Source organism: Talpa occidentalis, unplaced genomic scaffold (genome assembly GCF_014898055.3).
Source record: "Talpa occidentalis isolate TD23 unplaced genomic scaffold, MPIMG_talOcc4v2.1 talOcc4.8, whole genome shotgun sequence".
In the NCBI taxonomy this organism is placed as follows: Eukaryota; Metazoa; Chordata; class Mammalia; order Eulipotyphla; family Talpidae; genus Talpa; species Talpa occidentalis.
This window is the reverse complement of record NW_023605194.1, coordinates 38,352,835-38,379,654: the sequence shown is the minus strand read 5'-3', so window position 1 is coordinate 38,379,654 and position 26,820 is coordinate 38,352,835. Positions and strand designations below refer to the sequence as shown.

The window sequence follows — 26,820 nt, the reverse complement described above, 5'->3', positions numbered from 1 at the left end:
AGAGAGAGGCTCAGCTGCCCAAATTTCTACCAGTGACTGTGGCAGCTACATGGGTATTTTGATATTTTGAGTAAGCACCTGAATTCTGTGTGACTGATTTCAGCATCTATTGGAGGAGGCTTCTAAATTTAGAATTCACATCCCAGGCAGTCTGTATACTTCCTCTGAAGATGTTGTCAAAAACAGTAAAATTGACATACATAAAACAGTTTCTTCATACTGCAATAATATTGAACTACAAAAATAGAGTGTCTCAAACAAAGCTTTAACCTTTTATAAAACCCTTCAAAATTAACTAGTTATCAAGGACTGTCCAGATTTTTTTTTCCATGAATAAAGCACCCCTATCCTAATTCTCACTTGTGAAAGCAATTCCCTCTGCCAGGCAGTTATCTCTAGACACTTGTCACTTCCCAATCTAGAGATTTAGTAATTGATCATTTCAGGTACTGGCCTGTACTTCAGGTAGAAAAATCACCTACATAAAAACTGAAGCTTCTATTCACTTTAATCACCTCCTCCTTTGCCTGTTTCTATTAGTCACTTATATTCAATTACACGTTTCTCCTTCATTCTACAGATTAGATTCAGTCATGCCAAGAGGAGGGAGAAGGCCTTTCACCAAGGACAACTTAACCAAGTAGACACTGCAAGACATGACGTAGTAGGACTCACAGTTGATTCTTACACACGCTTCCATCAAAATCCTTACAGGACTCTGCCAGGACAGATGGGGGAAAAAATTGTTCTTATGCCCTGAAATTTTCCATTCTTGATCTCAGCCCAAAGATGACTTTTATTTTTAAACTTGAGCAAAAAAAAAAAAAAATCAACTATTTTTGATTCATGCCCAAGCTAAAGAAATACACTTTGTTCTTGTTAAAGCAAGGTAAGATTTTTTTTAACACATAGGTAGCTCAAACAGCAAGAGCTTCAAAAGCCCAAACTTTCCAACTAGATAGTGTTCAGAGAGGCTGCACCTCTGCTATAATTGCAAAGCCAAAAATCAATAGCCAAGGTGAGAGGGAGCTGGGATTCCACTTTCTGCACACATTGTCCCCAGTTCTACTAATACTTTATTTTTTTTTTAAGATTTATTTATTTATTTACACAAGCACTGGGTACAGTCAGAAGCACGGGAGGGTGAGAGAATTCACCAGAGCCAGCGCGGGGAGCAGAACAGACAGACTGATGAAATACACTTCTGACGGGAGCAGCAGGTGCAGCAGGAGAGGTCTGCGCGCCACCTGGGACCCTCGCCAGCTGCCGGGGATCAAACCAGCACTGCAGAGGCTGCAGGCAGCTTCACAGCCCAGCGCTCAATCGCTGCACCACCAAGGAGGCACCTCTACTAATACTTTAAAGAACCGCATGGCACTTTGAAATTTTTAAGCTGGATGGTTGAGCCTGAAGCTTTGTGCCCTCTCTGGTGATAAGGAAGCCAAGAGTCCATCCTACCTCAGGGAGAAGTGATAGGTCATCTAACTGCCTGGGTCTTCATGCCCTGCTCAGTCTGGTCTCTTCTCATCCCTCCTTTCCCACTCTAGCCCCAACCCCCACTCTCCCTACTCCTTCTACTCTGCTCCATCCAGCTACTCCTGTCTCCACAGAGGGAAGAAAATGAAATGTGTGGATGAAAAGTAGGGGTACAAATCACCCTTATCTAACCAGCCCCAGTCACCTGTATACCTCCTTGGTCCTTCATGAATCCCCTAGATTTCAACTACAGAATTCTCCTCTCTGTTCGCCCCACCTATGCTGGCCTCTGGCCACACTGTCATCCTACCCTGAGAACACCGCAGTCCCTGCTGGAAGACTCCATAGCGGTGGATGACAGCCCTCCACCCTCCCATGGATCTGTGGCATGCACGTGGCATGACTGCAGGTCCTAGACCTCACTGCCACTTATTGACTGTGCCTGGGAACAAGCAGGTGACCTCTCCGCAAGCTGCAGATGATCACATCCGTCCTGTCTGTCCATAGTGTTGTTAGGAGAATCAGGGGGAATCATGGCTGTGAATAGGCTTTGTAATCTGACCTCAAAATGAATGTGCATTCCACTTGGCGCAGCACAGTGTGATATGTTCCTTAGGATAAAGTGCAAGAGATACCACCATAAAAGAAAGTAAATAATGCAGGCAGAAAATTAAGGCACTATAAAGGAACAACAAAGACTGGTTTCTACAGGGCTCCAGCGAAGGGCAATTTCACTGTGACAGAGCAGTCAGTAAAGGCTTCCTGGAAGAAGGGGCCCCGTACATGCTTGGAGAGGTTCTCGCCACACTGGTCCGAGGTGCTTTCATGCACACTGCTACCAAGACCCGGAGCTCTTCAAGAGCAGGTACCTGTCTTATCTGCCACTGGTTTCCAAGGCTTTTCCTGGAACCAAGTCAGCTTATCCTAGATGAGTGTTAAGTGAGTGAAAGAATGAACCAAGCCTTGAATGAAGGAGGAACATGGATACCTGGGAAGGGGGAAGGGAGTCCCGGATAAGACAAGGTAAGTCATGAAGGCTTGATCAGAGCACACAGCTGACCAACCCAGTGGGATCAGATTCAAGGAGGGCTGTCAAAGAATGTGAGGTTGGAAAGGCAAGCTGGGATCAGAGGGCAGAGGTCATGACTTTGGAGTAGAGGATTTTAAACTTCTGAGCACAGGGGGGAGTAAAGGGCATTCAGTGTGATGTCATGAAATCATATTTTGGGAGATTTACTGGCAGCTGCTTGCAGGACAGCCTGCAGAAAAGAGTAAGTCAACCTGGCACAGCAGCCAGGAGGCAACTGCAGTAACTCAGCAGGTGGTGGGAAAGGCAGACACATGCTTCCTGGGCAGAATCCTGCCACAGGGGGCGTCCACAGGGGCACACTCAGCAACTGTCATTAAACTGCATCCTAGCCATCCTCTGCCATTCTGACCCACACGCAGCTCCGCTTTCTGCAAGTGGCCACCGTCTGCCTCCTGACTCCCTCTAGAGCTGAGCCAGTCCATTTTTGGATGACAGCTCCCATAGTAAGCGCTCCCTTAAAGGAGATAAACAGTGATGAGGCGGGGGAGGGAATAGTGTGGGCAGGAGTAGCAGGGAGAAAGCTTTTGCTGATGGGCACAGTTTCCCAAAGTGGTATCTTTCTTGTCAACAATTTTATAAGGTAATATGTTAATGAGACAGTTAAGATGATGAGAAAAAGAAGATAGAGAAAAAGGTGTGAAAGAAAGGCCCAGTGGGTTCAATCCACTTTCAAACAACATGGAGAAGCAGATCCTGAGGGATAAGAACTGGGGGAGGGGAAACCTGATGTCTGATGCTGTGATTCCAATTCAGGCCCTGCCACCAACTAGCCAGGGACCTTGGTCAACTGGACTCTTGTAAATCAAATCCTCCCATCTGTAAAATCATGCTAATGATGGTTCCCACCCAAAGGAGCAACTCAATTCAATGAGTTTATGGTACAGTAACTGGCGCCCACCATGACTGCTAAGTGGACAGTAGTGGTAGCTAGCAGGGGTCCAGAGCTGAAGGTTGTCTCCCAAGACATAAACAAGCTCTAACACCAGAGGCTTAGAAGCAAGCACACACACACACACACACACACACACACACACACACACACACACACACACACTGTGGCTGTCCCACAGCAGGTATATAGGTGCGAGCTCCCCACCCCACTAGAATTCCAAGGTGAAACATGCCTCCTGACAGCCCTGATTCTTTTATCAGGGGACACTCAGAATGAGCAGGTGCCTCCGCCCCATTACAGACCTTCAGACATGAGGAGGCTGCTGAATCTCCATGAAATAGTCTCTGCTCTAAAATTATCCTTTGTGTGTGTGTGTGTCTCTCTCCCTTCATTTCTCTTACAGTCACCTGCTGCACAGAGATTAGGAAGCAGAGAAAGGTGAGAAGAAGAAAAAATCTTAATGGAATAGCCCAAAAAGGCCTTGAAAATGATTGCCTAGGAACTTGTCCAGGGTTCTCTGGAGGCCTATTTGAACAGAAACCCACAGGATGAAGCTGTAGCCCCTCAGGGAAAATCCCCCATGCCTCCCCCAGGAGCCCTGGTCCAGGGACACTGGAAGTTGGCAACAGGTCTCCCTGGTCTCTGAGGGGCCCTGTTCAGGGCACCACCTGAAAAGTCCCACAGCAGAGGCACTTCTCACCATGCATGAGTACCGGGGGAAGCATGTGAAAATAAAGTGTCCAATTACTGCTGGCATTTCTGGAGTGTTCTGCTACTGGCTGCAGCTGTCCCATAGAAGGCCAGTGATGTCATCTGCAGGCCTGACCAAGCTGAGTTCCAAGGCAGGGCTGGGCCCACTGGGGAGGGGGCTCCTGCTATCTCCTCTCTGGGGCCACTGTTCGGTTCTTGGCTTTCTTTCTTTTTTTTTTTTTTTTAAGATTTATTTATTTATACAAGCACTGGGTACAGTCCGAAGCACGGAGGGTGAGAGAACCCAATAGAGCCAGAGCGGGGAGCAGAGCAGGCAGAAGGACCGAAGCACACTGCTGAGGGGAGCAGCGGGCGGCAGGAGAGGTCTGCGCGCCATGTGGGACCCTCCTCCGGTGGCCGGGGAGCAGCCGGGGATCAAACCGGCACTGCAGAGGCTGCAGGCAGCTCCGCAACCCAGCGCTCAACCACTGCGCCACCGGGGAGGCCCTCTTGGCTTTCTTTTCTGGGTGGAATTCCACTGTCCTGATTTGGACTTACATCAGGAAAGGCCCAGAAGTGATTCCAAAGTCCAAGACAACTCCACTGTCCTGGGTCTAGGCAAGCCCAAAGGAGACTTTCCCACCCATTCCACTTCCCACTCCACACTGCCCAAATCTCTCTACACTTATTTCCTGGAATGAAAACAAAATGCTCTTCTATGCCTCTTCTAGAGAGAGAGAAAGAAGAGTAAAAAAAGAATGGATGCAAAGGACAAAAAGAGAATGGAAAGGGAAAAAAGGAGTAGAGAGAAGGGAGGAAAACTGGACACAAGGGTATTTTTGACACTTAGCCCCCCTGCTCAGGTATATCCCACAGCCTCCTACCCCTTCCCACTGTTCAGGGAGCTCGGGCCCTGGTACCACCACAGAGATCCTATCCTTGGTAAAGCTAACCAAACCCTAAAATAGAGTGCAAGTCCAATGCACAGTTCAGATTGCCCAAGGGTTGGGATTAGATTAATTGGAGATAGGATTTGCAGACTGTACCTAACCAAGTGTCATGTCTGTTACTGTGTTAACCACATGCAGGCCCCTTTCAAAGTCAGAATCCCCGCCATCCATTCCCACTGGGGAAAAGAGGCCTGGCAGGAGCTGCTATCCCCTCGGGCAGCAGCCACTCTTTTAGTCATCCTGGTCCTCTCCTGGCAGAGCCACCAGCTCCCTTACTGGCTTCCAGATGAGTATGAGTAACTCTTGAGCAGAGACAAGTCCCTGGAGGAACTATTGGCAGTTACTGATACAATCCCCTTATTCATCTGAGGAACTAATGAGATTTCTGGACCTACTAAACATAGAGCTTCCATATGATCCAGCAATTCCACTCCTAGGTATTTACCCAAAGGACATAGAAACATCAATTCCAAAGAGCACCTGCACCCCTATGTTTATAGCAGCACTATTTACAATAGCTAAGCTATGGAAACAACCCAAATGCCCAAAAATAGATAACTGGATCAAGAAGATGTGGTCCATACACACCATGGAATATTACTCAGCATTCAAAAAAGATAAACACATGCAATTTGCAGCAACATGGATGGCGCTGGAAGGGATCATGCTCAGCGAAATAAGCCAAAAAGAAAAAGAAAAATACCGGATGGTCTCACTCATAGCAGGAATCTAGAAAACTTAAATAAGGGACCAGGAAAATGAATAACTATAAGAAAGAAAATATCAAAATCAACAAACAACTATGAACCAGAGACACTCTATGGGGGTGGGGGGGTGGGGAAAGAAGGGATTGGGGTCAAAATAAGGGGGTTATAATTGTATGGGGAATATAAAAATAAAATTAAAATTAAAAAAAAAAAGAAAAAAGAAATTGTAGGAACCTTACCAAGGGAGGAAGAGGTGCAGAAGCTATGGAATCTCCAAAATCAAGGGAGGAGAAGAAAAGGGAACTCAGGGTACTTTCCAAAGCTATCTAATTGAACTCTCAGAGCAAACCTGTGTGCGATCACACAAGAGGAAATTAAGAATCAGAGAGGTTAAGGAGAAAGCCAAGGTTACACAGCCACTCAGTGAAAACACTCAGATCTAAGTCAGGAGTACCTGGATGCCACGTTTCCTTCCAATGGATTATAATGTATTTAATCCTGCAAAACTACACATATTAATTTTCTTAGTGTTGTCATTGTTGCATCCTTACTTGGAATTGTCTTGAAGTTTCTAAGAGAACCTGTAAAAGCATATGCTTAATGCTGAAAGATTATATTTTCAATTTCAGTCATTCTATTTCTTATTTCTGGAAGTTCTATTTCTTTTGATTCAAATGTCCACAGATTATTTGGCTTAATATGGTGTTTCTTGTCCTTTTTTCTTTATTTTTTAATACTTCAAATGCATTATATGTCCAGTTGTTCTTATACATAAAACTGTTAGGGGTCTGATTCTTCTATTTGTTGTTTCTGCTTTTACTCATAGCCACTTGTTTCCTTGCTGCTTTGTAATTTAAGGATAATAGCTCATGTTTGAATGATTGGGTTACCTAAAGGAATCTTTCAAGGCTTGAGCTGTGACTATGAGTATGTTCCCTCCAGAGAGAATTTTCATTTGATTCTGACAGGCTCAATGGGGTGCTACCAACCCAAAACTACATCAGGTTAACTTCGCAGCTTGAGGTTTCCTGGGCCAGGCCAGAGTACAAATTCAAACCTGGACCTGCAGGAAGACACATCTGTGATTACAAGTTCTCCCAGACGTGGCTTCATCTCCCACCACCACACTGGATGTCATGCAGCTAAGTTTCCTTGTCTGCTTCCTTTGCCCCACCCTCACCCCCACATGTGTTGGGTGGATCAGCCATTTCCTGAGGATGTAGCCCCCTAGAGGGGCTGAATCTGCAGAAATCATGTTTCCTACAGCCCACCTGGCAAGGGTCCTGGGGCTGATTCCCCAGCCTTGGTAAAGGTTATACTTTCAATTCTGGTTTAGAATCTGAGGCTCTCTCGTTTCATTTCTTTTAGGTATATCAAAGTGTCTCTGAGGACCTGGATCTCTGACCTTCTGCTACCTAACTGAAGGCTGGATATGCCTTTCTCTGGTCCCAGGAGCCCCAATTTGCCAAAGCTTTCTAAGACCAAAGGTTTAAAAACTTTGAAATTTGCAAACCTTTACAGGGAAAGGAATGGAAGCAGTAGCAGCGAGGTGTTAATGACCTACAAGGTTAATAGTAATGAAGGAAACATGTCCCAGTGTGGAGTCAGGAGTTCCTGCTTAGGGGCATCTGAAATATTACAAAGAAGGAAGAATAAATAAGAAGGAAATTTTTAGAACAGAGCAGAGTGGATGTGAAAAGAATCTACAAAGAAAGCAGAGCGGAGACATTCCTCTCTGTTTTCATTTTGCTGGGTTATTCCTCATCTGTGCACAGCAAAATAAAATTGACAACTTTTTAGCCTACACACACACACACACACACACACACACACACACACACACGACATGGGTCTTTGTTAAAGTTGGAAATGAGGGCATCATTAGACACTACAATTCAACTGTGTGAAGAAATCAGACCGAACACCTTACACAGGTACAACCACTATGGTTTCCAAGGTGCTCTCACAGCCATCACTCATGTCAACCTCATAAAAACCCACAAAGGCTCATTTTAGAGCTGTTAACAGTCAACTTTGTGATAACTGATCTTCCGCAAATTCTACCATCTAGCACTCTTATCTCTCAAAACACATTCATTGATTAATCAATAACACACTCACACACACTTCACAGATGTCTACAGCTCCATAATCCCTGACCCAAACCCCCTGGGGCCAGATGTGTTCCAGAATTCCAGCCATTTCAGATTTCAGAAAATAAAGCAGGTGACTCTGGGGGTTTGGGCCATATGTCAACCAGACTCACTGTCCTTTCTGTGGCAACATGTCTGCCTATTCGAACTAAGCTGGATGAATAATGACAGCCAGGGCCACCTATCAGTTCAGGACAGGTTTGCTCCCACATGAATGATGTAAAAACCCTCATTTTTCAAAGCTTTGGGGGTTTGGAAATTGTGAACACGGGGTTCACAATGAGAGAGTACAAATCAGTCCTCCCTCAAATTATCTCACACGTAAATACACCAGCCCAAAACTTGTTGGGATGCAGTCTGAAAACCAGTGTTCTGGCTCTCAGAGGAGACAGAAAAACTCATGAGCAGAAGAGAAGAATCGAGATGGGCAGTGCGCAAAGAGCACCTACCCAGCCTGGAAGGCACAAGTGTGTTTGTGGGAGTAGGGATAGTGGACATAAAACCACAGGACATATTGGCAGATGATCCACAAAGGGCCTCACCAAGTCTCAGGGACAGAGAAGGGTTGGGCTAAGCGGAGGGTGGCAACCAGCATGGCTGATTCCAGAGTCAGATACAGGACTATGGGATATGGAGCGTGGGGTAAAGCCTCAGCTCCCTCCTGTCCACAGTGATGTGCAAAGAGCAGGATTTAGCCCAATGATAGATCCTGAATCTATTTAGTGAATATAATTCCTTTTCTATATTTTTCTAATAAAATGACATAGGCTAGAATACACAAGTTGGTCCAGCAAAGAGTAGTCAGGCCATGAACTTTTGTTTCTATGTGTTCTTAATGTAAATAAACAGTGACACAGATAGATACACATATTGATTTAATGCAGTGTATACATGCAGGTACACAAATGGAGGTGTACATTGTATGCATGTATCTATATATTATCTATATATACACCCACCTGTGTATATATAGACTAATGCTGTGCGTTAAAGTCATGCCGGGCTGTAAATCAAGAAGAGGTTTCACTAAACCCTTTGTTTTTTCTTTATTTTTTTTCAAGAAAATCAAGAAGAGGTTTCACTAAGTCCTTTGCTTTAACCAGTGAGACCTGCCTTCTAATTTTGTCTCCACTGCTCACTCACTATGACCCCTGGACAGGAGCCTAACCTCTGGGCCTTGTTTGCCCACTTGTGAAAGGCAGAGGTTGACCATCGTACCAAGGAGCAACTGCTCATGTCACATGGGAGAAATAATGGCACGCAGCTCGTGGGGTGGTCATGAGGATCACACGAGGTTAATACCTAGAATAGCACCTCTGGGCACACGATGAGTACCATATAATTTTGTTTTTAAGATTGGATGATGATGATTTTCCACAGCCAGTGGAAAATCGCTGATGCTTCTGAATCCGGCACTTACAATGCACAGGCAGCATGCTCCCTTGCGGCAGGAACTAGGGGCTACTGCAGACCCCCAGAGTCTGGTCACTGCAGGTCCTGGAGCTAGATTCCATACCACCATCCTTTCCTGCCTCATCCTCCCCTTGGAAGACTCTGCTCATCCCTTCAAAAAACGACAACCAGAACTCTGTGTTTGTTACCCAGCTTCCCAGGAGACGGGCAGTGGCATAGCAGAGGGATTACTTTGGGTAAATATTTCTCTAAACCCCATTCTTGCCACCAATGATGCTCAGAGCAAGGGATCCCCGCTGCACCACAGCCCCACCATTCTAATGCAGGGAAGCCTGTGACGGCACAACTTCACCTTCTCCACAACACAGAGCAAAGGACCCCACTAATGGTGAGCCCCAGTATTAGGCCTTGGTAGAAGAAGTGGACAGCATGGAAGGACAGTGCCCGCACCCCGTGGGCACTCAGTGAACTAGCACTTTCCTTCTCTGGAGCAGAACTCCTGCATTAAGTCAGGCATCATCTTTTCACTTGTTAAAATAGTTTTCATTTCTCAAACCTTTCTTTAAATAATGTTAAGTTTAGTCCAATCGGTGAAAGATACCGTGAAATACTTTTAAGAAAGTGTCAACATGTCTGTGTCAGCCCAGACACAGGTAACACATTCCCTAATTAAACATAGAATATTAACAAAAGAATTATTAACTTGATAAAAGATTAATTTTTTCTCAAATTTTATTAGTCAATCATCTAAAAATCTATATAATTTGGGGGGTACACCTCTACATGGGCACATACTTCACTCACCCTCCACGAAAACTCCCCTGCTGATATTCCCTCTTCCTTCCTCCCGCCTGCTGCCACCACCCCCACCAACTCTGTCTGGAAACCAGGATATTTTTCAGAGTCTAAGAATTATCTTCACTATATAGAACGGTGCACCATCATTATGGCTCTTTGTACTTGGATCAGGAAGCAAGCAGCCAAGTTACAATCCCACCCCTGAAGCCACAGCTGATATTCTATCAGTCCACCACCCCCTCCAACCCCCAACAGGGGGATCCCAGCTGCACCTTCCCTGACAGACGGAAACCCAGTTCTCTGTGCTCTTCCAGGTCCCAAGGAGCAAAGTAAGTGGTTCCCCAAGGTACGCTCACTTCACTGGCAGGCAAACAGGGGTCATTCTACCCCAAGTCTACCCCATTTACAGTTGAGAAAACTGAGGCCTATTTCATTAGCCTGTGCACTGGTTCTCAATCCTGGCTGCACATCAGAATCACCCAGGGAGTTTCCGCCATGCCCACTATCCTGTCACATCCAGACGCTCTCTGGTGACCCAGATATTCCCTTTATCTCCTCAAGTGATTCCAACATACAGTAGTTTGAGGACAGCTCCTGGTTATCTATCTGACTAGCTCTTCAGAACCTGAGAGCTGTTAAAAAGGAGCCCTGGCCCCACCCCTAGAGGTTCTGACTCACTGGCTCTGGGCTGGAGCCTGAGAATTTCCATTTCTAACAAGCCCCAGGGTAAAGGCTAATGCCACTAGCCCCAGGAAGAACCAGTGCTCCCAGGAGGTCTGCAGAGAAAAGCAGAACTTTGAAAACCAGGGCTCAAGGCCGTGTAGGAAAAACTCAATGAAGAGCAATGCTAAGCGACACTAATAGCCCTGCTCCCTGGGTTGTCATGTGCACACCTGGAGAGCCTTCCAAACTTCAAAGTGGGGCTCAGTGGGTCAGGGTGCAACCCTGGTCCTCTAACCACATTTTGGCAGCATGGCCCCAGTCTAGCTAACTGCCCGTCTACTTTCTTCCCACATTTTCTCACTTCAAGCAGGCCACAGGAAAGCCTAACAGAGACCTGCCTTCTTAACACTTTTGCTCTACCCTCCTTGCTCTGAGGCACAGGATTCAGCTCTCTAGTATCTGTCCTGGACACTCACAACCTCACAGGGGCACAAGGACCAATATGCTGGAAGAGAGGGTGCCACAGGCCCAAGCAGAGGGACACTCACAGCTGGGGCCAGAGGATGGCAAAGGAAGAAGACCTGGCCTCCCATGTGCAAGCTGGGGCATCTCAGGACTCTGCCAGAAGGTACTGACTGGCTCCTTCTCCAGGAAATACTGTGTGACCTGCCCAAGTCTGAGGAGTAGAAGTGACAGTGATGACGTACACCATTTAGTGGTCACTATGGGCTAGCTGCTAAGTGCACTACAGGTAGCAGCCTGAAAAATCCCAAGAAATGCTCATTATGGTGTCCTATTTTACTGAAGAAGAAGAGAGATTGACAGCTGGGAAGCAACATGCCAAACAGGAAGTAACAGAGCTGACATTTAACCCAGGTGAAAAAAGCCTACCCTCTCAACTGTCACACAGGCCTATCCACCCAGGCCAGGATAGACCGAACGCCTTCCAAGATCAACATGGGAGATGGTCACTCCTGGGCAAGTTGTGTCTGGAGCTGTCCTCATGTCATTCATAAAGTAATGAATAACAAGCAATTTCATTCCACTTTCAAAACCAGGCTGTTCTAAATGACACTTATATAGATGCATAAAAAAATCATATATAATATGTATTGCATATACATATTTATTTCATCCTCACAACATCCTTATTAGATAGACATTATTAAGACCTCTATTTTACAGATAAGAAAACTGAAGGACAGAATAAGTCATTTTCCCAGTCTCTCAGCTGTGAAAAGCCAGTCCAGTTTCCAAGGCATTTCCCACTCCACTGTTCACATGCCCCCGCCCGACTTAACCTTATATTAAGAGTCCGCAGTTCAAGGTCTCAAGGTGCTTTCTGTGCCCACACCACGCCTGACCCAATGGCTGACTTCTCTGTAGGTACATTGATAAATGCCTATTAAGAACTCAACAGGTGCCTCCTACTCTATTTATAGCTCCCAGCATGGCCAACTAGCTATAATTAGCCAGGACTAGAGCTAAATTAAACCAGTGGATCAGTGTCCAGCAGCTTCGGACAGTGCCCCTGGACACCTCCAGCAAAGGTCTGCACAAGAGGAGTCTCAGCCAGTGGGCCTTTCTCTTGGGTCGTGCGAAGACTCCAAGGCTTTCCCAATGGCCTCTAATGGCCTCATCTCAACTCTGACCACTAACTTCTCCTGGCATCCCCCAATAAAATCAAAGAAGTGGTTCTTTTTTCTGTAAGAGCTCAGGCTTCTGGCCCTGGCCCTGGCCCTGCCTCTGACTTACTAGCCCAGTGACCAGGTTTTGACTCTGAGAGGGTTCACACAGGTACATCACTGACACCCCTCCCTGTCATTTCAGAGGTGTCAAGAAAGGGATAAAAGGCCAGGAGGTGCTAGAGACAGGGTTAAGGGAAGGTGCAGCCCACCCAAGAGGAAGGGCTCTGACTTGAGAGCCTTGTGTGAATTCAGAGGCTGCTGACACTGCGGGTCCAGGGAGAAGGGCAACAATGGCCTCTTGCCATCATTTCTGTGCCCGAAAGGACATGGAAAGAGAGGACTTTGAAGCAATCTCCTCTTTCCCTCTTTCTCCAGACCGTCTGTCTGCATGGTGCTCTGCCTCTTTCAGGACTTAGAAGTCATCTCAAAAGCCTTCCTAGACTCCTAATCTAGACAACCCACCACTCTGCCACTCCTGCCTCCTTACGAGGACTTACCAGGACTGGAAACTCATTCTCCATAGATATGCTAATATGTGTGCCAACTGTCCCCACCCCAGGGGAATGTAAGCCCCACAGGGACAGAGCCAATGTCTGTGGTCTCAACCTCTGAGTGCACCGTGTGTACCAGCCCTTCTATCCACATCGGCTGACTGGGTGAGCCATTTCCACCCCAAGCCTGGCTTCCCCCATGCCCAGCACCTAGCTCCTCAGCTCTTACAGCATCTAGGCTTCTCCCTGTTTTTCTATCCCGTGAGTCCTAGAGCACAGAGCCAGAGAGGGAGGTCAGGATGGCATCCTGGAGGAGGTGTCTTCTCCAAAATGAGCCATAATATCCAGCCAAGGCAGGGAAAGGATGCAGAGCAGAGAAGGGGCAAAAGCACAAGGGAAGATATGACCCACACAGGGCTCCCAAAAGCAGTCAGGAGTTCCTAAGAGAAAAAGACAAAAGATGCCAAGTGGGCATGGGAAGGCCGCAGGCAACAGTGACAGAAGGCCTTGATGCCATGCTAAGAAGCCTAAATTTTATCTGACAGCTCAAATCTGCCAGCTTTTCCATAACTATCTGCAGCCACTCAATTCTGCCCCTGGAATATGAAAGCAGCTACAGAAGACCCTTCAATGAATGTACATGGCTGTGCATCAATAAAAATTTATTTATGGACACTGAAATCTGACTTTCTCATTATTTTCATGTCAAAAAATATAGTTATTTTGTTTCATCAACCACCGAATGATGGACAAAGCATCCTCAGCTCACAAGTCACAAAGAGAAAGAGAAGTGCCCTGCGACCCTGCTGTGGGCAATGGGAAGGTTTAGAAAGGTTTTCATTAAGGGACGTGCAGTCCAGGTGATGCTGGAGGGGAGTGGATTAGTGGGGGTGTTATTTCAGAGGTCAGGAAACCCTTCAGGAAGTGCCTGGGACAGTTTAGGTGAAAGACTGAAGTAATACCTGCAAAGAAAATTGAACCTCCTTAGGCCTCCCCAAAATGTCACTTTCATTCTAACCCACTGGGGTGGTGAGGCAGGTGTCCAGGAATCTTTTTTACCAAAATGATGAGCTACAAGCAGACAGAGTTGAATTTGGATAAGAGTCCTTCATCTTAGCAAAGCAAATCAATACCAGTCACTTCACCTCCCCACGTACAACTACCTAAACTTTCCATTAAGTATTTATTTAAAAAAAAAAAACCCTAAATGTCTATAATAACATTATGTGCATGTAAAAGAAAATGCCCTTATTTTGCAAAAAGGCACAGTAAAATCTTTAGGAATGAAATGTCATGATGTTAGAAAAGGACTCTAACCTGTTTCAACAAATAAATAATGAACACAGTCCCATTAGCATCCAGGGCTGCTGGCTATCCTCAGTCCACCACCTGGAGATGTAGGGCACAGTGCATGACATGTGAGAGGCCTTCTGCTACCTCAAAGGATGCATCTGTGCCTTGCAAAGGAGGTGAAAATCCCAAGCCACAAACAGGCGAGGGCGGAGAACAAAGGCCAGACCAGCTCCTTAAGCTGGGTCATTACTGAGCTCCCTTTACTCTCACAGTCCTCTGTCAATGGTCTAAAAAGAGGCTGTAAGATTCTGACAATGCATTTATCAAAGTTAACATTTATCAAGCCCTTCCCATATGGTCCAGTGCTTTCTGTGCATCATTTTCTTTTCTAAACTTCACAACAAGCTAAAGAGATAAAAGACTATTACTATCTCATTTTTGCAGATGAGGAAACTGAGGCTTAGTGTAGAATCTGAACAGCTGCAAATATTCAGCCCCATGTTTGGTTTAATGTTCTGTTGGCACCACTTTAAAATTCTTAATAATTTTTGAACAAGGGGCCTCACGTTTCACTTGACATTGACCCCTGCAAGTTATGTGACCAGTTCTGCTTAAAGTCGCTTAGTTCACATGACTCCCCAGTACACTCAGACCACCAGATTCCAGCACCTGCGTGCCCAACCACAACACAGTTAGAAATTACATTTGTGAAGTGCCTACTTGATTCCAGGCTCCTAAAACGCAAAGCCTAGACAGACACCAGGCTCTGTTCGACACACAAGTTTGGACTTTTAACTCAGGCAGGACAAAGACTCAGTGACTGGGTTAGTCAGTCCCTGGACCCAAGTCTCCTCTTCCAATCAATCGCTCCCTCCTTGGCAAACAGGCACCCCTCCCCATTTTCTGCAAAGCAGCCTGGGCTGGAGGCTGCAAAACAGGGCACGGGGTCAACAAGGAGGTAGGTCTCAGAAGGGCTTATCTGCCAAGTCCAGTCCTCTCTGGCTCTCACTACAGATGCACATGACCCATGACAGGTGAAGGGAGAACTTCAAAGAGCTTCTGGGTTTTATGGTGGCGGGGGTAGGGAAGGGGTGAGAATCAGGACAGGCTGATTCTGTAAGCCCTCGTCAGTCTCCCATCTCTGTGCAAGAAGGTCTACCATAAAAAAGAAAGTGAAACCTATTTTTAAAAAACCAGCAAAGCAAGAGACATGCCCCAGGATATAGCTCTGTGGTTCCACTTCTCATATTTTCCAAGGATTGAGAACATTGGCAATTTCTCCAGCAAGATCAAACTCATGCCCACCTAGTCCTCCCAGGACAAAAGAGGAGTCTGTCCCCAAGGTCACTGACACCATAACTGACATGGAGCCCAGCACATATGATCTGGAGTTCATGGGCCTGGAGTTGAATCCTGGCCATGACACTAGCTGAGCGCCCCTCGTAGTCACTTAACCTCCTTGTACCTCAGTGTCCTCCTTAGAAAACAGAAATAACAATGCCTATCACATACAGTTGTTACGAGGTATCAATGAGTTAGGATATATGGAATGAGAGCTTAACGACTGCTAACAATTAGTATTAATTTCATCATCATCAAACTGGAATTTAAGCTTGAATGCTTACTTACCAGGAAGCAGCCTCTGCCTTGCTATACCCTAAACCTCTTGGCCTCTGAATGCCTAAAATACACAGGCAGTATTGCCCAGTCTTGACCAACCTCAAGGAAGTGACTGCCCCTGCCAGGAACACACAAAAGCAGCCAACAGAGCCATGTCCCTCAGGGGCATTCTTGAACTGGGTAGTTGAGGTCTGGGCAGACACCCTAGTATTTAGCTCCATATTAGCTTCCAGAAGAGACTTTCAGCTGACTATTTAATAGCTATATGACTGCTCAGCTACGGGCATAGCTAAAAATACAGGGCAAACAGTCAGCTAGAGGGGCTCCAGAGACTTTTCCACACCCATGACTGGCCACCAGCCTGATATGCCACGTTGCAGAGCTGACCCTGGGGAGTGAGATAATTCTAGCATCTCCATTCCCTCCTACTTCAGTCAGCAATACTATGGGCCTCCAATCTTCTTTCGGCTACAAATATCACTCATGGTTCCAGGACTCATTGGCGAATGAGCTTGGCTGTTTTTCCCGAGTTCTGACTACTCAGAGTCTGGACCCCATGGTACTGTCTGCTCCTCCTTGACCTTGTCCCTTTGGACTTCTGGACTGGGTTTCTTCCCAGTCAGCCCCATCCTGACTGCCCGCAGCTGACTGCATGCTGAGGAGCTGAAGATTACCCAAAATCAAATCAATGCATCACTGGTTCAGTTTCACAGAAAGATAACTGGGAACACAAATGGCCACTGGAATCTACATCCTGGTAAATAGACTTGAGAGCAGATACTCTTTCCCACAAAGGAACACCAGTTCAGAAGGTGGTATCTATCAGCACGAGTCTAACACCAAGAGAGTCTAATACCAAGAAGAAATGATTATAAAATGTTTGGTTTTGGAGTCCATGCTGCTATAATTGTCTAAGCTCTGAAGGAATACAAACTTCATAATAAGCTTCATAATAAAAGTCCATCCTTAAGGGAAACTGGCCCATTCTTCTCTGATCAAGGAATGAACTCTACACCAGTAGAGCAAGATCAAGGTTAATCTTGGGTCTTGGAGGAATGTCCTCGTCTTTGTGGTAGGAGAAATGGGGAGGGCACCAGGCATTGGCTCCATGTAGCCTTGAGAATATTCCAGAGATGGCCCAGTCTGTCACCCACCACCCAAGTCTAGCCTCCCAGGGGCTTAACAGGAAAGGCCAGCATGTGCAACCCCACTTCCTAAAGGTCATGGTCTCCAACCTGAAGTCCTGACCAAGGACAGATAGGAGACGCTAAGGAGGTGTCATCCTTCTGCCATTTAAGAGGAATTGTCCCATTTCTGAAAAGTAATTAACATCTCATTCATAAGTGACACAGAGATTGGAGAAGCTGGATTTGTGGAATAAGCTAATAGCTTGTGTTCCTCCTTCCTATGTCATGCTTTACCAGGGCCTGATTTGGTGACCATTTGTTGTTTTTTTCAATTGCTTAACTCAGTTACAAACATGCAGAGAGCAGGATTTGGGTGCCCTGCCAGCCAGTCACTCAGTCAGAGAAACACGGTCAGAACAAGTGCAGGTTCTTTTATATCCCTACACCCAGCCCTGAATGTCCTGGGTGGGGCCTTGATCCTCAGCACCCACCTAGTTTTCCCCCAGTGATGAGAACCAACAGGTGAACCCACAGATAAGAGCATTTGCCTGTGAGAAATCCTTATTGTCTCTCTAGTCACAGAATGCAGTACATTTAAGTTGATCAATAAATGCTTTTAACCAACATAGTGCTCCCTGGTCATTCAGTCCCACACACTATCTCTGACAGACATTCCCACAAGGGAAATTGGGAGAAGGCCTAGTCATCTAATATCACCTCACAAGTCAGAAGTTTGACCCAGTCCTTCAACCCTGAGAGGTCACAGAGGCCAGCACTATCGGGGACTATGGCCCCCACAAGATGGCTTCTACCTCCCTTCCCCAGGGCCATCTCCAGCTCCCTATATGCACCACCCCCTCCTGCCCAAGGGATTATCAGGGTCCTTCATTGCTGGCACACTCCTCTCACCCACCCAGCTCTCTGCTGGCGTTCTCACACTCTGAAATGCCCTCCTTGACCTTCTGAGTTCCCCCTTCAAACTTGAAATCTCCACAGTAAATCTTTTGTGTTCAACACACACAAACTGAGCTGAGATCCCACAGAGATGGTTTTCTGGATGATGAAGGACTGAAAGGGGTGATGCACACCCCTGCTCTCAAGCTCACACTCTGCTGGGGGAAGTGAGCAGAGAAAATGAATCCTGGCAGCACACGACACCTTCATCAGGATCACAAGCTCCAGCATCAGACTGGCAGCTGGGAGTCTCTGCTCTGTGACACACAGTGTGTGAACTCAAAGCAAGACACTTAACAGTAAATGTCTCTACTTCCTCTTCTACAGTCTGACCACAACTGCAGTCCTACTTCATCAGGTTGTCGTCACGATGAAGTGAACCAACGCAGCTGAAGTAAACATGCGTGTGCTCAAAAATGACTGCATTAGTGAAGATAAGCAAAGAAATATTACTTGACTGTGTACCAAGCCATTAGTTGATTTCTTTCACTAGACTGGAGTTCCACATAACTAGTAGTGTCTCAAAAAAATATCCATTCACCTGCTTTGAACACGCCCGCACATTATCACCTTTTTAATGTTTCCTTCACCTCTTTCATCTGTTGACAACATGCATATTCTCGAAGGATGAGCTTAGATGCCAAGTCTTCTAAAGAGGCTTACAGGCTTCCTGAGTCACCAAATAAAAAGCCTCACATCTTCTGCTCCATATGACTTCACAGCCAGGACCTCACACAGGCCACCTTCAATGTCCACATTCCTAGGAACATCGTCAACAAGTTCAGTTTCTGGTAGGTAATAGTTTTTGTTCCATTTCGTCAATAAAACAGACATGCAGTAATAAATTAACTGATTTGAGTCCTCATCAGTAGATAGTAAATGCTATTGTTTATTAAGAAGCTAATAATCCATTCAACTTTTTAAATGAAGCAGTAAGTCTCCAGTATAATAAATTGGAATAATTAAGTCTAATATTAATGGAAGAAAATCATGAAGGAAGAAGAGAATAAATTCTAAGACCTACATTTTTTTTCCCTACATAAAACACACTGACAGTGAAACAATGGAAGAAAGGTTTTATATGAAGCCAGCAGAATTCATATTTGCCAAAGCCTCTGTTCACACACATGCTTAGATGACTGTAAATTTCTAAGTACAGAGTCTTCTCCTAAACTGGCCTTCACTAGTGACTCTCAGCTCTGAATTTATTTCATTTTACCTGCTTTTATTGTTTTATCTCTTTCCATTACAGACAGAGAATTTTCTATTCCAGAGAGAGCCCTGACTGGGACCCAGGTTTACAACCTTGATGGGTGGTCTCTGCGCAATAAAATGACAGCATCTTCATGTTCTAAACAGAACACCATTTGAAATTATTTTTTCTGAAATATAACTTTGCTGTTGCGTAACTGGAAAGGAGACATGAGGCCTCATTACTGTGTCTGCTTGGAGACTCAACACCAAGGTTGTACAGTCATGCCCTGAAGAAATCAAGAAGTCTTTTCTGAGGCTGCAGGGTACAGGCTTGTATAAACAGGCAGCATAACCCACTGGGCAGAGATGAAACATTTGCACTTCTCTTCGAGTATTTTTAATGGGAAAGCAAAACTCATTACACAAGCTAAACCCTCTTCTACAATCTTAAGTGTTCAAACAAACTTCACCCATCAACATGCACTTCTATGGCTTTGCATTATTGTGATAAGCCCAAGCAGAGGGAGGATCCTTTTGGCAGAAGACTGGGGAGATGGAGAGAGAACAGGGCTAGAGAAGCACACGGGATTCCGTCTGGTGACTGTTTCTCAGGGGTGGGCGACTTTCTCTATCTGGGCTGCCTAGAGTCCAGAGCTTAAGGACTTTAGCAGAACCCATAAAAAGCACAAGGTGTTCCTGCTCCTGACAATAATTCCCTACTTGGCAGGGCTGCCTTGCTTTCCAGAGCCCTTTTATCATCTTGTATCAATCAACAAGCAAATATTTATTGAGCACCTCCAGATGTCAGGCTGATGCAAGAGATAATCTCACTGACAAATCATCTCACAACCCTATCTCCACATATATGTGCTACTCTGGGGTGGTGGTGGGGAGGAGAGGGAGAGACCCGGATCTGCCCTCAAGATGTGTCTCGTTTATTTGAAGAGTCCCATAAAAAAGATGAATACCACTACAAAGCACTCTACATTAACTTAGTGTTCCTCCAACTTCGATCACAACCATACTAGGAGCTTGTTAAAAAACAAAACAAAGAGGCCTGGATCTCACCAATGGGGACTCCATTCCCATAAATCTGAAGTCTCATTTTTAACAAGCACCCGTAAGGATTTAAAAATTACAAGAAAAAAACATGAGATAGTCACTCATGTTGGCCAATGTCAAAGAACTCCAGCAAGGTCAGACATAAGAGGAGCATGCAAGGGACAGACACCAGAGAAGCAGAAAGAGGGATGGTGGGGTGGAGTCCTAGGCAAAGGTGCAATAGATAAGTAAGGGAATAATGCAGAAGATTCTGGATTGCAATGGAGGAATGAAAGATCAAGACAGGCCCAGGTTGAGGTAAGAAAGGTAATGTATGACAGATGGTGGGTACTTTAGCCTAGAGGCAAAAGGCAGCCACTGAAAAGCTGATGGCAAGGAAGCAAGAGAGTGTCTAACCCAGCGATAAGCTGGGTGAAATTCGTCAGGAAGACCCAAAGCTGAAACCACAGTTCTAGTGAGATATTTTAATATCCTGTTCTATCCTCACCACAGATCGATGAACTGAGCAAGGCAAACAATATTATCTGCTTTCTAAAGAGACAAAACTGGGGCACAGAGTGGTCCAACCATGAATAAAAACCTGGAGAACAGGCTGCAGCCCTGCACACTCAATCTGACAGACAAAACACATCAAACCACTGCATTTCCAACTAATATATTTACTGAGCATCTGTTATGAGCAAGAAACAGAAGATAAGAAAAAGAAACTCATTTTGGCCCTCAAGAAGCTCTCCATCTAGTGCAAGAGTTGACAAAAAGGTCCAGACAGTCAAAATCTTAAGCTGTGCAGGCCACTCTCTCTTTACAGCACCAACTCAACCTGCAAAGACAGCCTTGGACAATACATCAACAAATGGGTATGGCTGTGTTCCAATAAAACTTTATTTACAAAACCAGTCAGAGGGCCAGACTAGACCTGCAGTTATAATTTGCTGATCCCTGATCTAATGGTTAAAACAAACCCATTCTTAATAAAATCAGAAAGGTACATTATAAACAAACAATTTTGAAGCACAAAGGAAAGAAAGAGCAATGTGGCTTGGCCAGGAATAGTTGAGGTGACATGTGAGCGAGCAAGTCACTTAGTTTTTCTAGGTCTCAGTTAAAATGTCAGGGCAGAACCAGAGGCACACCAGTATTCCTCTTGTTCCAAAACTAGGGTTTGGACACCATGCTGCCTTCCTGCCCAGAGTCTTCCAACTGTGCAAACAACGCGGCTTCTCCTAAGCTTCCTGGTGCTTCCCCTCGTATCTGATTTTTTAGTATCACTTAAAGGAGTAAAAATTCCTAAATGATTTTGGAAGCTTAAACACACACAGACATACATACACACACGTAAACATTTCTACCACCAGTAGTCATGCTAAGTCCAAACATTTCATTCTTTACCTTCCTAAACATTTTCTTCCTCCACAAAATTTCACTCTCCGGAAAGAGCCCCATCTGCTTCCATGGCAGATAACTCTATGAAACTCAAATGTGCTTCTTTACCCAAGTACTGGCCTCAAGAAGAACATGGAGCCAGGAAGAAAGCAAGGGTGGCCACACACCTCATCTGCCCCCACTGAGCTGGTGCCAGACGGGAAAACAGAAATAGAGCCACGAAGCCCAACAGCGACACCTCAAACAATGCCAGCATTCGGCAAGCGAGGCCCAGGCAAATAAACACGTTTAGACAGCCTGTACAATGCAAGACTCGTCCAGGCCTCAGAGTGACTTCGACCTAGCCAGCCAAGGTCAACTCCCATCAAAGAGTTAGTCAGCCTCCTCTTTAAGGGGCTCAGATTCTCTCAGCCAAGACTGCTCATGGTACCATGGTGGCTGGACATGGCCGCAGTGAGATCATAGGTCAAGATGACAAAAGCAGAGACTGCATGTAACACCAGAAAGACAGCTATGCATGATTCAAGACCCACCCCCAGTTGTGTAAATCCTACCCATTCAAACCTAGCCTCCTCCTCCATGAAGCCTTCCTGGCTCTTGCAAATTACCAGCAACCTGTTTCTCCACTGAACGTATAGAGCAGTGGTTCTCAAAGTGGGGTCACAAGATTAGCAGCATCAGTACCAACTGGAAAGCAGCTCAAAATGCCAGCTCTTGGGTCCCATCCCAGACCAGGTGAATGGAAACTGCTATGAGACCCAACAATCTGTGTTTAAACAAAGTCTACTAGGTGACTCTGAAGCAGGCTGGAGTTTGGGAGCTGCCGATCTAGGCTCCAAATTCTAGAACACTCTCACAGCACAGCCACTGGCTCTCCCTGGGCCTTTCCCTGGGCCCTTGATCCACAGGGAATGTAAATTCATTTTCAGTGCTTGCATCCCAGGTGCCCAGCAAAACCCCCACCTAGTCCAGCACCCTGGGCTTTCCATGGAAAGCTAATACCTGTGGAATTTCATGAACTGGAGCTGATGCATCACATTCCAATGGGTTATACAGAGTCTGAGTGTGGGGAGGGGCTTCAGGGCACACCCAACCGGACCCCACCCAGGCAACAGCAGTGCCCTGCTGCTCTGTGCGTCTCTCACTTCAGGTCAGGTCAGGTCAGGATCTCTCATGCATCTGTACACTTGGCAAAAACTGACTGAGCTTGTGTGCCAGGCAGTCTCCTAGAAGGGGTTGGAGTAAACCAGACAGATGAGTATGCTTGCTCTGAGGGAGCCAGTGATGCAGTTCCAGGAAACACTCAGTAAGCACTAAATAAAATCAGTCTGTATAAGCTATAAGAAAACAACAGACAAACACAAATTTGAGGATATTCTACAAAAACAACTAAACAGTGCTCCTCGCGAATGTCAGTCATGAAAGACAAAGTCTTGTCACAGATGAAGGAGACCCATGATGGGCTAATGCAGTGTGGATCTGAGCTGGATCCTGGAAAAGAAAGAGAATATTAGGAGCCACGTGTAACATTGAAAGGTCATGGTTTCATGAACAGTGTTATCCCACCATTCACTTCTGGGGTTCCAGCCCCACTCTATGGTTAGAGAAGACATGAATGGTAGGGGAAGCTGGGCCAAAAGTAAGGAAGAAACCTCTATAATAATTTCTGGAATCCTATCCAGAAACATAGGTCAATGTACGTGTGTGTGTGTGTGTGCGCACGTGTATGTGTGTGTGTGTGTGTGTGTGTGTTGGGGGGCATGGGGTATTCAAGACTCAAGTTCAAATAAGGAATTCCCATAGGCCCCATGTAGCAGGTGACATGTGAGCAAGGCCTCGAGGTGTAAAAGGGCCCGTCAGAGGGTTTGCAATAAATATGACGCTAAACTCAGTCTTGCCAGGACTTCAACCCTGGCTTCCATCTAGATTAAGACTGCCCTCTGTAAAGCATTGCCAGGCACCCTCAGTCTTCTCGCTGAGGTGGGTGGGTGGTCTCTGGAGTCTGGCACCCCCTGAGAGGACAGTCAGAGAATGCACAGGGGGTAGGATCCGACAATGACCAGGGCATGGGCAGTCTGCGCCCTGCTTTGCAACTGCCCTGATCTCCTTTTCTTGCCAGCAAACCACTTCATCTCCCATTAACTTCTCTATTGGACCCTGTACCCATTGCTCTGAGCATCACCCCAAGACCTGTCCAAGTTTTCCCAGAGTTTTGAGCAGTGAAGGCCAGAGTGGGGGTCAGTGTGAGCAAGCAGATGTGAGTCAGAGTTACAACTCCACCTAATGACTAGGGATAAATGTCCCACCCAAAGCTCTCAGTGTTTAGACTCTTCAGAAGGACAGGACAGCATAACCCAAAAAACAGACAGCCCACTTTGCAGAACTGACACCCTGGGTCTAGAAATCTCAGACAAATCTCCCCCCTCCAGGTCTCAGTTTCACCTCTACAAAGTAACATGGTTGGATTAATTAAGCCCCAAGACTCTTTCCAGTCCTAACATTCCATGATCATTTAGTATCAAGTGAAATTACACATGATAATTGCAGCTTTGATGTACAATGTGGGGTAGTGATGGTAGCAGCAATGGTCTCCTATTTCGAGTGAATCACCAGGATGCAAATGACAATTGTTACTATTAATACATTAAGTACATTGCAGAGGGCTTTTCATTTACAAAGCACTTCTTTATACACATTATTTTGTGTGAGCCTTCTAAGAATTGTTATCTTTTGCACAGATAAGAAAACCACATTCAGCAACCATTCAGTTAGGAGTGACTTTTGATGCCTCGTCTTCATTCTGGTGCCTGGTGCTTCTTTGCTACCATGACAATCCACACAACCACCTAATATTCTATCTCTGTAGGTTAGTTCAACGAATCTGCACTGCAAGAAACCCAGGTGTCCACCCTGAAAGAGGAGGCATCCAAAGTGTGCCCAGAGCGGTCTTGGTTCCGTCCATTCAATGGGCTCTTGGAGGCACATTCCTTACCCAGAGGGGAGTCAACAGTATCCCACATTTGTTTCCCTGCTGCTCAAAATAGAACAGATGAGATTTCACAGCTCGCATGTTGATCTCACTGCAGCATCAGATGTTTTAAAATAATTAAATAAAAGGAGTGGAAGTGTGAAGCAGAGAGCCTCAATTTCAATGGCAGTGTACCATGCAAATTATATGGAAAAGGTGATGGTCAAAGTCAAGGTGAGGGACAGTACCACTAAAGGGGCTAGTTTTACGGTGATTCTGTCCTACGAAGGAGACTTTGCCAAGTCTACGAGGTGTTCCTACTAGTAGCAGTACTGTCACCCTTTGTCACTTGGCTGCTATTTACAAAAGGCAAGAGACACCTTCCTGGTCATCACACACAAGGGTAGAGGACACACTGTGGCCAGCCCCTACAGTCTCCGTGCCAGACAGTGGGCAGGGGTGGGCTTGCCGGGCTTGCCCAGAGTGGGTGACTGCTCTTGAGTCATTTGGAAAGGACAGCCAGGTGAGAGCTTCGTTCCTGCACCTGCTCTGCCTGCACCTGTGACCACATCTAAGTGCCTCACCTGTGTGGGACCTCACCTCCCTGGGCTGCCGCCTCCTTGACTCCAAATAGGAGTTAAAAACATTTACCTTATGTCCTTCACAGAGCTCTCAATGGATGCAAAGAGAGCACACTTTAGAAAAGCAGTAAGTTCTTTGAGAACTTACAAGTCCCACACTAAAAGAACAAGCACTTCAAGCACTGGGGTCAGGACAGACCACCCGGGACACGCTCTGGTCCCCAACACCTAGCCTCAGACTGAGTTCTGGCCAGTGAAGCATCTGACCCATGAAACCCTACCATAAATAATCCTCTTGTCTCGTTTCCCCTCTGCTGGCTGAGGACCCAGAACCCAGTGGAGGGCTCTGGGGACTGAATAAGGGAGAGACACAGACAAAAGAAGCCTGCATCCCTGACAGGAAACTTGAGGGTCTGCCCATCAGGAGCACCCACATTAGTCACGGAGGTGAAGATGCCCATTGGTTGTGTTAAATTGCTGAAGTTGGGAGGCCTGGACTAGCAGATGACCCAGTAGGGTCATTGCTTAGAAAACTCCCATAGAGGGGCTTCAAATCCACTTGGCTGTAGCAAACAGCCAAATTTCCTCGTATGTCCTCAAATCAGTAAGGGATAAAAATGAGACCATACAAAAGATATCCCTGAGCTAATGGACTCCAGGGTCCAACAGGTCTCAATTCTATCTGCATTAACCTATCTGAGGAACATTCCCTACAATGCACTTGCCAAAGAGCAACGGTGATCTGTAGTTTGTTGTCAAGACTCACCTCCTTTCCTCTTGCACCTAGGTTTTCACTCTGACAATAAGGAGCGTGTGGCTCAATCTCAAGCTAGCCAGGCAGGTTCGGTTATCTGATCCCAGTGTCAAGTGTCCATATAACGCAGACAGGCCATGCTGGAAGGGGCCAGATAAGGGACTAATAATCCACAAGGGAAACAGAAAAGGGCAAATGATTTGAAATACAGGTCACCAACATAAAACAGAAACAGTTTTCAAGCATTTGGAACAGGTGTTCGACCTTACTCATGAGAAATAAATACGAAATGAGGCCGGAATGATATACAACAATCTCACGCATCAGATTGGCAAAAATCAAAAAGCATGATAAGACCCTACATTGGGGCGTCCCCTGATGGCGCAGGCAGTTGAGCGCTGGGCTGCGAAGCTGCCCTCAGCCTCGGCAGCGCCAGTTCGATCCCCGGCAGCTGGCGAGGGTCCCACATGGCGCGCAGACCTCTCCTGTCTCACCCGCTGCTCCCCTCAACAGTGTATTTTGTCAGTCTGCCTGTTCTGTTCCCTGCTCTGGCTCTGGAAATTCTCTCACCCGCCCGTACTTCTGACTCTACCCAGTGCTTGTATAAATAAATAAATAAATCTTAAAAAAAAAAAAAGACCCTACATTACAGAGGATTTGGGGAAAAGGTCCTCCCTTGCATTACCCCTGGGTATCGGAGACACTGGTCCCTGTTCAGAGGGAGGTCAATTTGGTAATATCTATCAACAGGTAAAAATCAAATCCTTTTCTATTCAGCATTTCAACCTCTAGAAATCTACCCCAATGATAACTCCATAATGTGCAAGAGGACTCAGGCACGGCACGGCATTTCATTGTTTGAATTGCAACAGA

The 26,820-nt window shown here is 46.0% G+C and overlaps 1 protein-coding gene across 21 annotated transcripts in view; it reads right to left on the bottom strand.

Annotated features, from left to right (window-relative positions):
• KCNMA1 (potassium calcium-activated channel subfamily M alpha 1) overlaps positions 1-26,820 on the bottom strand; it is a 696,711-nt gene that overhangs the window by 633,825 nt on the left and 36,066 nt on the right. Inside the window, exon 2 of one of the 21 annotated variants that reach the window (XM_054689913.1) lies at positions 18,576-18,765. The exons of 19 other annotated variants lie outside the window; for them this stretch is intronic. In XM_054689913.1, the coding sequence (XP_054545888.1) occupies positions 18,576-18,617 (42 nt within the window). In that variant the 5' untranslated portion in view covers positions 18,618-18,765. Of the gene's footprint in view, positions 1-18,575; positions 26,314-26,820 lie in introns of those variants that run through there. One more of the 21 variants, XM_054689912.1, reaches the window with a different exon arrangement.